The sequence below is a fragment of the Coturnix japonica genome, chromosome 5 (genome assembly GCF_054131305.1).
Source record: "Coturnix japonica strain WE chromosome 5, WE-NBRP24, whole genome shotgun sequence".
In the NCBI taxonomy this organism is placed as follows: Eukaryota; Metazoa; Chordata; class Aves; order Galliformes; family Phasianidae; genus Coturnix; species Coturnix japonica.
Genome location: NC_140667.1, coordinates 4,364,131 through 4,377,330, shown reverse-complemented (window position 1 = coordinate 4,377,330; position 13,200 = coordinate 4,364,131). Strand labels below are relative to the sequence as shown.

Sequence of the window (13,200 nt, the reverse complement as noted above, 5' to 3'; positions counted from 1 at the left end):
AAAAACAAAGGAGGTGAAAGTAAGTAAAATGTTGGAGGAGAAAACATTCAAGAGAACATTTATTATAACACAACAACATTAATTTAAGTCTTCGATGCTGGTATTTTTTTTTATTTAAACTACCTTTTCAATCTCAACATTTTTAATACTTCAACAGTTTTAATAGTTTTCTTTATTTTTGAAAAATATTATTTTGCATATCAGCTCCATGAAGGGAAAATGGCAAATTCTTCTCTCAAGCCAAATCTCTATTGAATTTCTTGAGAACTTTGCATGAGTTATGAATAAAAACTGAGGATTTGATCCTCTTGCACAGGTATGAAAGACCATAACAGTACTATTAAAATGTGAATTGGATGATGAAAAGGGATTCATAAGTTAAAAAGGGCTGCTCACGCTTAGCCTTAGGATCACTATAGGAAGCATAGTAAACTAACAGGCACATTAGATTGCCTAGGTGCATCCTCCAGGAGCTGCACCAAATTTAACCAGACTCAAGGAGCAGACATTCACTTGACTTGAAATGTAAGGCATGTGAAATCAATTTTAAAAAAAAACACATTAGCATTATATGAACACATGTGCTCAACTCCTTAAAAACCAGATCTATTAAATAGATGGAGAATGTTGATGTTTTAAACTATTTCCTGTAATCCCAGATTGCAGTTCTTCCAATGACAAAAAGGATTTTACAGCTGTGAAGAAGTAAAAGAGACAAGTATCATACAGTTAAACAAAATTTGCTACATTTAACTGAAATGTATGAAACCTCTTGAATGTGAGTTCAGCAACCTTCTGTAAATACACACTCAGTATTTCACAGTGAATCAGTTGACCTGTCAAAGAACCACTATAGCTAACAAAAAATGAAGCATGTGATGTATTCTACTTTCTAAATAGATATAATAAATACAGAAGAATCTTGGCTTACTGATAAAAGGTCCTACCTAATACTCCCACGTGGCACTTGCACTTTAGAAAAGGTGGACAGAGAGAATTATTATGCAGTTACATATCCTCACCAAGGTGTACCAGTATTGCTAACTACCTTTTGATAATTCCCACTGTAGAGCATTAATGCAATCACAAATAATTAAAGGAGCCCCAAGAGTGCTCCGATTTATCTGTGCCAGATGTGACTCCATGCTTTTCTACTTCTTGTCAACTGCCCTAGCTTGACTTCAGCCTCTCATGAATTGCTAACTCTTAGGTTGTGAGGGACTTTGTAGGACACTATATTTTATTGTGAAAAATATTTCATTTTCAAATTACACTTAGCAATTGGACTCTACATGTATTTGACACAATAATTGTTTAAATGAGTTGTCCACAATTTGAAGACCAATTATTCTAGTGTTTCTAATGAACAAATGGTGAGTGTTACTAAACCAACTATTTAGACAGTAAGCTACAAAAGGTATCACATGAGTAAAGCCAATGACCATAAATCCAGTGTAAGTTGCTGAGGGTGCAAAAAGTACATTCCTGCACCTCTTGGAATGTGGCAGCAAGGCCCCTAAACACAATCCTAGTCCATTTCACAGTAGCTCTCTGAACGCTGACAGTTGATCAAGGATTTCTGACATAATATCCTACAGTAGTTATCACCTCTAGAGACACAATGGATATTCCAAACTGAAAGTGGATAGTGTGAAATATGCCTTCGTAATTATATCTATCAGTGTTCATCTGAACAAGTAAAAAGACAAAACAGACAAAGACAAGTTCAAGGTTGTTTTGAACTGTGTAAGCAAAAACAAAAAGCTGTACTAGACACTGGGAATAAAAGCTAACAGATTTATGTTGGTGTAAAGCAGAGGATAATGAGACCTTCACTGCTGATCCTGCCATTGAGGCTTCCATTACCTTACTATCCCAGAGGACACAAAAGTATTATTGACTGGAATTTGGAAATCAAATAAGGAAGCAGAGCAAAGAATTATATCCTATTTTACTTTGTGTCTGGACTATATGAAAGCACTGCTGCTATTTTATGGTGTGAGTGTCTGGGGCAGTGAGGGTCAGGAATCTAGCTGGAGGAATTTCATTATGTTTCTATCCCTACTGCTTTCTAAATTAAAGGAGGTGGTTGGAGACAACCTTCATACTTTTTCTGTTACTGCAAGATACAGGCACCCCCAGTCTTCTGCACATAATTGTTGTTTCTCAATTCTGTTGAAACATAAGCAAGTGCTTTTGAAAAGTTGAGGAAGAAATACAAAATGTAAAACCAATCTAAATGTAATTATGTGCATGAAATAGGACAAAGTATTTCAATAAAATGAACGAACATTATACCCCATCTGCTTTTCCTAACAAAAAAAAAAGCAGCACATGGATTTTTCAAGAAGTGCTTTGTAACTCCCAGGTGGCACATCTACCTTGTAACATAGCCGTTACTATAGTAACTGCTTCTTTTTATAGAATATATTTGTACAATTCAAGTTTAACCTTTTCGTGGTCTCAAAATGTGTCCTTTTCATGCGACTGCAGTAGTTTCAAATAAACCTCTCTGAAGCTTGCAACTGAGATGTGAATGCTACTGCATAATGCATTGAGTTTAATGAAATTCAAGGCAAGATTCTTTCTAACAGTGAAGAAAAAAAAAGCTCTTTGTTTTTTTAACCATCTGAGGAACAGGCAGAAGAGCAGCACAGAAGTTATCTCAGCCCAGCTTAAGTGTTAACCAACAGTACGAGGCTTTGGGACCAACTCTCATAGTCCTGACTCAGTCCTTTCTCAGACAAAACACCAAGTGGGAGTTGATGAATAAGCAGTCAACAGAAAAAGACAACAGAGTAATAAGAAGGGAGCTTGGCCTTTAACTCCAAGCTAGGCTAAAAAGCAGATCTTCTACACAATGCTACATTTTTTTCCCAAGCCTCAGGCATAAATAACCATGGTCAAAAGCAAATCAATGCTACCAGTGTGTAGATCTCTAAAATACAGTGCGATCTTAAACTGAAGCCTCTGTATATTTTGCATTTAAGTGCATACAAGAGCACATCAAAAGGGAACAGATCAGCTGAGAAGCTTTCCCCCACAACTTACAGCATCATCCAACAGCTTCCCTGTGCTCTTCTTCCCAGGAGATTTTGTTGGTGATGGTGAGGGAGATGGAAGGGGGGCTGAAAGCGTTTCCTCTTGTTCGATCTCTTTTTCCAGCTTTATTAATCCAGGAGGCTCCACCCCAAACCTTTTGGAAACATGCAAACAAATTAACAAAGTAATTCATATCCTGAATTGAGGCAGAGAATTTCAATTGTTTATATCATTTAACTGTGCAATAATAGATTGCTATGTACATCAGTAAACAAGCACAAGATATATCAACCTCTGAAGCTATAATTACAGATTAATGCAATTACATGAAATGGTAGCTGTTACTAAAATTTAAAGTAAATATAGTTTGATTATATACATCTGTATATAATATTACAAATACATTACAAATATAGTAATTTTACTAACTTATGGAGTACAATAGGCCTGAAAGTGCTGTAATCTATAAGACTTGAAGTTCTGCACATTAGCATCTTGCATTTCCCATTGTTTTTTTTCCAATAGGTTTTATCTTTTTTGCCTTTTTGTATGTGTTTTTAACACAATTCTGACTGGAAAAGAATTAAGAACAGTTCAGGACTTGTGTATTGCACTGGATTTACAGACCAATAAATTGACACAGAGCCAGTACTTCTCACAACCGACTGGAGCTTTTTCTTAACCTATTTTCACAGCCAAACTTCAGACCTTTGCTTACAGTGGCAAAATACTCGTAGCTCCAACAAAAACAAACACATGCAACTTTGGCATGGAGAATCTCAAGCACAGCTCTTGGAGACTGAGATTCTTTAAAACAAAATCTGCTTTTGAAAGCTTTATGGCGAATGATTAAGTCAACATCTCAGAGCAAGCAGCAGAGCTTAGACAGATGTCCAGAGTCCAAAAGCCCATCATTTTCCTAAACACTGATAATTCCCCTTTGCTTTTTTCTTTGCCAGCATTGAACCCAAAACCAAAATAACTGAAAGTTTGCTTTTTTTCTAGAGAAGGGCTTTGTCTTGGAGAAGCCATAATGTCATTTAGACTTCTCATAAAAACTGTATAAATGAAATCATATTTTCTTCCATAGTAGGCCAGATGCAGAAGTATGCTGACTTATCTAGGTAAAGATCTGGACACTACAATATTGACCAATAATAAGCACATTATTGAAACTTAATTTAAGTACCACAGTAACATAAAAGCATAGAAGGAAAAGGTATAAACGCACAGTCTTATTTTCATGATAAGTTTAAATTTAGTCACACTGCTGCCTAGTAAATTAATATAAAAAAAATTAAGAACCAAATCTGTGCTTACATTGGCTTGTAACTGCAGTGCAGTCTGCCTAACAAAAAGTCTGCCAACACTGAAGCAAGTACTTACATGCAATTCATTTACTTCCTGTCTGTCTGCAGATGCCGACAGGCTGTAAATCATTAAATTCCCACTGGGCTCCAGGCCTACACCTGCATGCAGCCTTACTCATCAAATAAAACTCCTCCACTCTCCCAAGCAATATTGCTTCGTTACTTCTGCTGCTTTTAATAATCTCTAATTTTCATCATTGTGACAGGATTTTAAATTTCCCTGTGCTTACGGTGCTCCAGATTTCTTCAACTGCAAGATGAATGACAAATAAACAGTTCCCCCTCCCCCCCACCAACATGCAACCAACCTAGATGGATATTAAATGGATCAACCTGCTAGACAGCCAGAATTGCAAAAACATCTTTGCTAAGAGGAGACCGTCATGCAGTAGAGGTGCAAATTCTGCTCTGGAAGGCATGCTGAGCATTTCCTTTTCTACTTGTTTCTAGCTTGCTTTCTCATAACTACAAATGAAGCAGCATCAGGCTGTAATGTGATCTCTAACAGACGTCTTAGAGCACCACTTCCCCTCTCTTATTTTACTAAGGAAAAACTGAATACAATACCAGAAATCTCTAAATTGCTCAAAAGTAATTGCAAGAGACCTGTGGTAGTTGTTTAGCTCCCTGAAGAGCTACATAACTTCGTTCTTCCTGTAGTGTGTATAGTCAGAATTTCTCTTGCTGCAGTTCTTGAATGCTGCCTTTGTCCAGTCTCTGGTGGAACTTCAGGCCCACCTGCAATGCTGCTGCTCAGACAGGCTGTCCCTAACCTGTACAGGCATTCTACCTCACGTACACTTTATTTTAGTTTCAATAAGTTTCTTTGTCAGCCTGTTTTTTTTCCTTCTGTTTTTTTTCTCTCCACTTGTCAAGATACCTTTGGGGAACTCCACAACAGACTTGTCCCCCAGTATCCTATCCACCTATGAACATGCTGAGGCATTTTCTGTCACAATATCTAGACTATAAATGAAAACAGTAAGTGATATAAATCCCCGATAAAATGCCACTGATAGCCAGCAGGGCCTTACAATGCCACTCTCTGAACTAAGCTGATTCCAGCTTATATAATCTCTTTGTCTCACAGGACACAATGCAGGGTGATACTAAAAGTATTATTAACACATAGATAAATTAGCACCTGTATCCACAGAGCACCTGTTGAACAAGTTCATGTTGAGCAGGACTAAATTCTACTATGTCTTGCAATGACCCCCCATCCCTTTCCCCGCTGTCTCAGACCCAAACCCATTTTCGAAAAGATCAATGAACTGGACCAATTTATGTGAACTATAGACTTTGAAGAAAAACATTAATCATGCCAGTAGAGCACACTAAGAACTGGCTCCTAATGAGGTACATGTTTTCTACTTCCAGAACAGAAAAAGAAGAGAAAATCCAAAGTTGCTCTTTTTTTCCCACTCTTCTAATCTTCCAGAAAAATATTGAGGCACTTTTTCAAAGACCTCAGTGGCGATTCCCTGGGCTGGATGGGATTCTAGGCAGCCTGGTCTAACACCAGATCTGGAGGTCAGTGGCCCTGACTGTGGGTAGGGGGTTGGAGGCTGGGGTCCCTTCCAACCCAACACATTCTATGATCATACTCAATCGACTCTTCGAAAGAGCAGAACCCAGAAGGCTGTTAAACATAATTTGCTTTATAAAACAAACATGAAAGGACCTCCCCTCCATTTAAAGCAGCACAACAGCAATGTCAGTTGAATATGTTCTTTCCTATACTTCGAGGAAGAAACTATTTTCCTTTCCCACAACAGTTATAGTTCACCACAGCTCAAGCAAAATTGAGATCAAATATTTACTTTTCTGTTTTACTAACCTGATATTTCCCTCCAGCAGTTTTTGCGCCCCTGGTAAGCTTAAGAGATTATAAATATTTTACATTTGTTTTCAAAGAAAAAATATTAGAACAGGGACAAGTATATGGACATACGTTATCTGACCTCAAAGCTACAAATAAGAAGTGAATACAGTAAGAAAATATATATAATATTGTTAATATATTTTATATTGAATACATACAAAATATATAAAGACTTCGGGATAGATAAGTTTAATAAATACAAACATTGTATGGTTCAGGAATTATTTTTCACAGCTGAAGAAGGTTGTACGTGAGAAATAGAAGCTTGAGACAACAGAAATCTGATGGGAAATGCTGAAAACCTAGTTCCTTTGTATATCTGTTCAGAATTCAGCTCTCATTTCAGAATGAGATCAACCTAACTTCCTTCAACAGAATCCAGCACCACATAAGAACTGACATTCATTCAGAACTCAAGCTGGATACTATCAAATAAGCAGCCATTTCTGATCTACATCACTGAAACTACGTCTTTCAGAGCTAAGCAATCTATCTCCAGGCTGGGAATCTTGGGAGTGTAACATTTCATCAGGTAAAGCTGAATATGTCAAAATTGACTTTTATCAAACACAAAGAGAACAGTAGGCTCTTGTTCATGACAGTTTAAGTTTACATTATGTTGGGCATCACATTTTTGAAAGAATGGAAAACCCCGTTGAACTGGAAATTTGTTCTTATTCTTACCAATACTTTTGATGCACAAATTCCCACTAACAATGCATTTCTGAAGTTTGACCAGCAGATAAATTTAGTTGAGTAGCTTCCCAAGTGAACGTTCATATAATACCTACGTGAGAACGCTAGTCCATATAGAAGGAAGGAAGTGGGCCCCACCTTCACACTGACTGTAAACACAAGGAATTTTACAGAAACTAACAAAATCTAAAAAGAAACACAACAATTCACTTCAACAGGCACAGGTTCATTTAACCTTAATGTACGTTTAAAAGTGAGCAGCAGTACAACTGTTCAGATATTTCATAGCAAGTCCTAGATGTTGCACTAGCACATCAGCAAAAATTGGAAAAAATAAAAAACAATCACATTCTCATCCCCATCACTTTGCTAGTCTATCAAAAGCCAGAGGCATTTTAACAGCAAAAGTTAATTCTAAAACATAGTGAGGATCCTGCCTGATTGAGGACATCTGACATAGATGAAACACAGACCATTTTTTCAATTCTTGCCTTGATTCTGCTGGTGAGAATCAGAGCTGTGTTTATTGAAATAAATGAGATCAGAGTCAGTGTTGCTTTCATAGGTCAGCTTTAGGACATCTGAAGACTGATTTATTATCAGCAAAGCTAATTAAATCACAATTGTTTATAGAGAACATGACCATTAGAAGAACAAACAGATCAAAGCTTTATTTGGAAAATAATTTTCAACTCCTTCCTCTCCTAGTATAAGGACAAACAACAAATACCTTCCCTAAGGTGAAGACAGACATTTCATTATCCTTGTTACCAACTGCCCAAAAGATATTCTTGAGTGATATCAAGACAAGCATTCTTCTTGAATCTAATGTGCATAAAATTTAGAGATGTGATGATTTAGGTCATATCTCTGTAAGCACTGCTGTCAAGAATGTAAATGTTTCTACATTCTTTAAATACTTCCACCTACCTTGCTGCAATCCGTCCAAGTTCCAGCAAACAAAGGCACACTTCTCTTGGTTGCTTGTGAAGAACTGGAAAAGCAAAAAAGAAGACAGAAAACAGTTATAAATAAAAGCTTCTTTAAAGACTTTATAATGAACACAACTGAACCATCCACATCTATAACACATGACACATATAAAAGTTGCTTTTCTCAGCCTAGCATTGGAATTGGAGTGAAAAAATATAGGATCAAGGAATGATTCTCCGAGTACAGGCAATTTAGGAAGTTCCTATTTAATTATGCTTTGACTACTCTGAAAAATACCTCTGATAATAAATAAGCACAAAATATTTGGCAACCTGCAATCAGTTTAACAACATGTAAGATAGATTAATAATTAGATGGTGCTCCCCCCCAGTCCCCCACCCTTTAAAAATTAAGAAAATTTATATCTTTTAGGTCACTGTTTTTCTTAGCCTACTTATTTCAGAATTAGGACCAAAAATCATTAATGACATATATCACCATAAATATGATCATCAATTTCCTATTCATCTCTTGTTACAGCAAATACAAAATGAGGGTACTTGAGGAATTCAGCTCATCATAAGGAAACCCGATCACACAAAAAACTTGCTTTTATAGATAAAAGTTTTTAAAGCCTGGACTTTCACATCACATGTTTTAAAGCTGCTATAACTCAGCATAAACTTCGTATTCTGAAATATCATAGATAAACAGAATTTTCTTGGACTATCATCTTAATAAAATTCAGATAGTCGGTCCTTTGCAGAACAGTCTACTAAAATATATAAGCAAAAAAAACCAACCAACAACATATGAAGTAAGGCCTTTGACTGTATATTATCAGCTTCTCCAGAACCCAGAAAGAGAGACTAAGTATGGAATAATAAAAATAATATAAAATAGAGGAGTATATTATCATAATCTCTTTGGAAATACCTACTGCAGAATAACCCTTGTATTGTAATAACTCAAAGACTTACACATTACACACATAGTGGAAAAAATAAGTCTAGCGACTAAATGGGTTTTTTTTCACTGAGTAGAGGCTGAAGCATCTACTGTGTGAACATTTTGGTTTTCTAATAATGCACCTAACTAAAATGAAAGAAGAGAAAACTGAAAAAGATAGCCCTATGTTTTGTTAAAAACTGTGGAAGTCATTATTTTGTCCTATACTGTATGTATGAAAAGCAAATAGAATCCAGAGTTAAGTATCTCTAAACAGCCACTGCCTACACACACAGACTTCTGCAACTTGAATTTCTCACTCCGCTGACTTGAATAAATCTGTGTTAAGTTACGTGAATTGAAGGCTCACCCTTAAGTCTTTCACTAGTGTAGCAATTAAAGGTGTAGGCATTCTTTCCCTCTAGTTTCACTCAAATATATTTCCTGAACTAAAACTAAAGAGCATGAAAACTAGAATGGCATTATACTAGGAAAACTTATTTTTCATGCTTCAGTCGTCTGTGAGGAAGAATATAAAAGACACAGACTTGGACATACAGCTACTCTCAATATTTTCCCTTGAATCTTCCCTAATAATCAGTACTTTTTGGAGTGCCATATTCATGACTCTAGAAACATATACTTTTGCTCTAAAAGAGTGCCAAAACAGATAGAATGACCCCAAAATTAAACTTGATTTGAAGAAGCAAGGCATCCCTGAAATTGCCACTACAGTAAACCAGTTTTGGAATAGCCAAGGGGAGTTCAACACTTCTGAACTGCAGTTCACATATATATGCATCTGAATAGCTTTTGGAAGGGAGGAAGAAAAGAGAGCCTTGAGTGATATTGCTTCCAAAAGGATTCGTGGACTGAAATGGAAGAAGATTTGAAAAAGAAAGGAAACGTTTTTACATTGATATTCCAAGCTCTCCCACTCAATCAAAATCCAAAGTTCCTCCCAAGTTCCTAAGCAAATCAATGTAGTCTAGACACAGTTCATGCATTTCACATTGAAAAAAAAAAACCCAACGAAGTGAAACAGTGAAATCATTGTTAGAGGATGGAAATCTGTGCAGGCAATAATCAAGCATAAAAACAAACATCTGACCATGTGGTAAGAACAGGGTGACAGTGCTTCTAACAAGGAAACGTTAGCATTCCTGAGGACTATACCAGCATATGAATTTGGGTACTTGAGAGAAAAACAAACATTACTTTGTATACTGCAACACCCACTGGAAATAATTTAGATTCTCCAAACAAATTTTTTGCTATTTTCCAAAAGCCCAGCCAGACAAAAGGCTACCATCTTCCTAGTGAACGTTCAGGAGAATAGAGTGCAAGTCACAGGGACACAACACTGCATTTCTATACCTATCTGGGTTCCAACAAGCAAGCAGATAAGACCTCAGCCTACAGGAGCAAAAAGAACTTCTAAGCATCCGGATTCCCAAGTACTTAACTTGAGTATCAATACTTTGTGTCCAGAGCCATTCCACAGTACTTGGAATTATATCTGTATGAGTCCTCATAACTAAGTCTTAAACTGTAGTACTGTTCACCGATAACCGTACACATATGTAATTGTGCACTTATAAATTAACTAATACCATGAGGACAAGTCAATTCATTCTGAAGCAGTAGGTATAACCTAGTGGTGGAAGCAGTTCCCATTTTCTTTACTGCTTCAATCTGCATCTATACTGTCTCAGCTTTTTAACAAGACCAGCTATTCAATTCCAGATATACTGTGTGGCAAACAACCCTTTGCAAAGCAACACTTCTTTTATTGAGATTGTAGCAATTCATAGGCAGTTAGACATGGTAAGCATTGAAAGCCAAAAAATGGCTTTTAGAAATCATCTTCATCTGTGCATAAGCACATAAACAAATTGCTACACATCATCTTAAGTTTATAGCATGTTTTATTTCCACGATGGTGCTCACTGTAAAGCGAGCAAGAAAAAGGAAGATCTCTCTAACATTGCTATGAGCTAAGTATTATCATTTCCATCCTATATATAGAATTAAAGTACAGGCTTTAGATACAAAAAGCATGTCAGTCTGGGTGCTACTTAAAGATACGTACGGCCGTATCTCCATGGTACTCTTGCATTTCCTAATGAAACACTTGTATGAAAGCAAAGTCATTGTAATGGGATCACTAGTTGCAAAGTCTGATACAGATCCTCCTGCTGCATACAGGAGCCACGTCAGTCATTTCTCCAGTGCCATTTATTAACAACATCATGATGCTATCCTTCAGCATCTTGTGTCATTCTTCAAATACCTCTCAATTTTAGTAATAAAAGAGAAGAAAATAACATATCACTACGAAACCGCTCCACTTCATGAACTCCACCATATCAATATATGGTTATACCAAGATCTATCTTAAAGATAAAACCACTCTCCTAGGGAAAAAAAAAAAACAGGGAAAAGCTGATAGGCATAAGAGATAAAAAAAAGAAAGTCCAATTAATGCAGTAAAGCCAGCCTCAATAATAACTAAAATACTTCACTTTCCATTACCATATCTTTTTATGCCGTTCTCTGTATTTTTATTTTCATCTGCTATATACGAAGAAAATATTTCTGGAGAATCACCTGCCAGTCCTCACCTATCAAACATGGAGGTAATTCATCTGATTAGATGACCGTAAGCAAATAGCCATTGTGAACAGAAAGCATGCAGATCTACTGCAAAAAAAGAAAAGGAAAAAGAATGAAAACAGCTGCCCTGCCAGAGAATTTCACCATTTGCTTGAAGAAAGTAAATGTGGAGGTTTCAAAATAACGTATACATGTCCAACATATTTTATGTGGATCCTTTGCCAGTTACAGGCTCTTTTGCTTTCCACTTAATTGGTTTCAAATACTTATCTGTTGTTCTCATTGCATGTGTCTTTTCCAGCTACTTCCAGAAACTTTTTTCAGCAATACTTTCTTTTCAGCTCAAAGCAAGTTTTTTACCCCTGCTTCTCTATGGCTCTGTCTTCTTTCTTCACGCTGCCTCCATCTTGCTGCTACCCATTTATCTTCTTACAGGCTCTTCCCTTGTTCTCTTTCCTTCTGCTTCATTGTTTCCCTGCCTCTTGCTCCTTGCATTTCTGCATCTTGCACTGCTCCAGGAAAAGTCCAGAGAGCAGAGAAACAGTGGTTGTCACACCCAGGGCTATGCAGAAACAAGACATCACTGCTGAGCACATTCTGAAAACTCTTAGTTTAAGTAAGAAATTAGATGTGATATTTATAATATATATCACATGTAATATACATATATAATATATATTTATTAAAATTAAAAAACTGAATAAAAGATGAGTATGATTCCTGCTTCTGATGTGAAGAGATGGATGTTTAATATTTATGATGATATACTTTCAATTACCATAATTCATACGTGTCTAGGGAGGGCTTTTCAGAAGGTAGATCCTTCCCATTGTCTTTCACTTTCTTACTTTCTTCCTCAAAGATCCTTCAGCAGTCTTGCTCTTTTTTCCCTGTGGTCTTACTTTACTCTTTGACAACCTTTATCTTTTCAGTTGATCTCAAACATATCTTCTCTACTGCATCAAAAGCAGTTATGACATACTTAAGGCAGAGCATTCTCCCCACTCTCCATTTCAGCACTATCAGCTACAGAACCCTCAAAACAAAGTTTCAAACAGTAACTCTATGGATAGTACAGACTTCGTCCCTAGAGATCATCTAAACACTAATAATTTACTTGAATTAGAATGTTAATCCAATGGTAATAACATCCAAGATGCTTCTATAGTCCTCAAAACACGACATCAAAAGATTGTATAAGTTGTTTAGTGAAATGCTGTGGAAGGTGGGACAAAGCCTTATTTTGATGCAACTATGTAAAATTTAATAGCGTGTAACTGAAAGAACAGTCAACACAAAAATTTGAGTAAAAATTTACAAAAATAAATAAATAAATAAATAAAGCAAGCCATTTGCCACTAGAAATAATGACTTCAATCAATCCACATTTAATTGTTTTGTATAGTTTTGTTGTTTCTATTTTTAAAGCCAAAAAAGTAATATTAGACTGGAGTTCAGAAGTGCTTATGTTTAAGTTCACTATTTCCTTTAAAGTATGCACTTTTATTCGAGGAACTCGTCAGTTGAACTGTAATCAAGAAATTGCATCAAAAAAAGCTCACATCACGCATTGTGTGCACACACAGTATCAAAACACGAGTGCAAAACGTTACTACAATATCCAACAACTTCCAGAATGAATGACACACTAGCATGCTGGCAACAATCAGTGGCAAACCCTTTTCTTGCTGAGTAGACACTTGATCATAG

General features: G+C 36.3%; 1 protein-coding gene across 15 annotated transcripts in view; it reads right to left on the bottom strand.

Moving 5' to 3' along the window:
- GAS2 (growth arrest specific 2) overlaps window positions 1–13,200 on the bottom strand; it is a 76,190-nt gene that overhangs the window by 26,025 nt on the left and 36,965 nt on the right. For all 15 annotated transcript variants that reach the window (XM_015863416.3, XM_085549879.1, XM_015863418.3 and 12 more), the window contains 2 exons: window positions 7,924–7,987; window positions 3,052–3,196 (listed from right to left, as the gene is read on the bottom strand). In XM_015863416.3, the coding sequence (XP_015718902.1) occupies window positions 3,052–3,196; window positions 7,924–7,987 (209 nt within the window). The remainder of the gene's footprint in view (window positions 1–3,051; window positions 3,197–7,923; window positions 7,988–13,200) is intronic.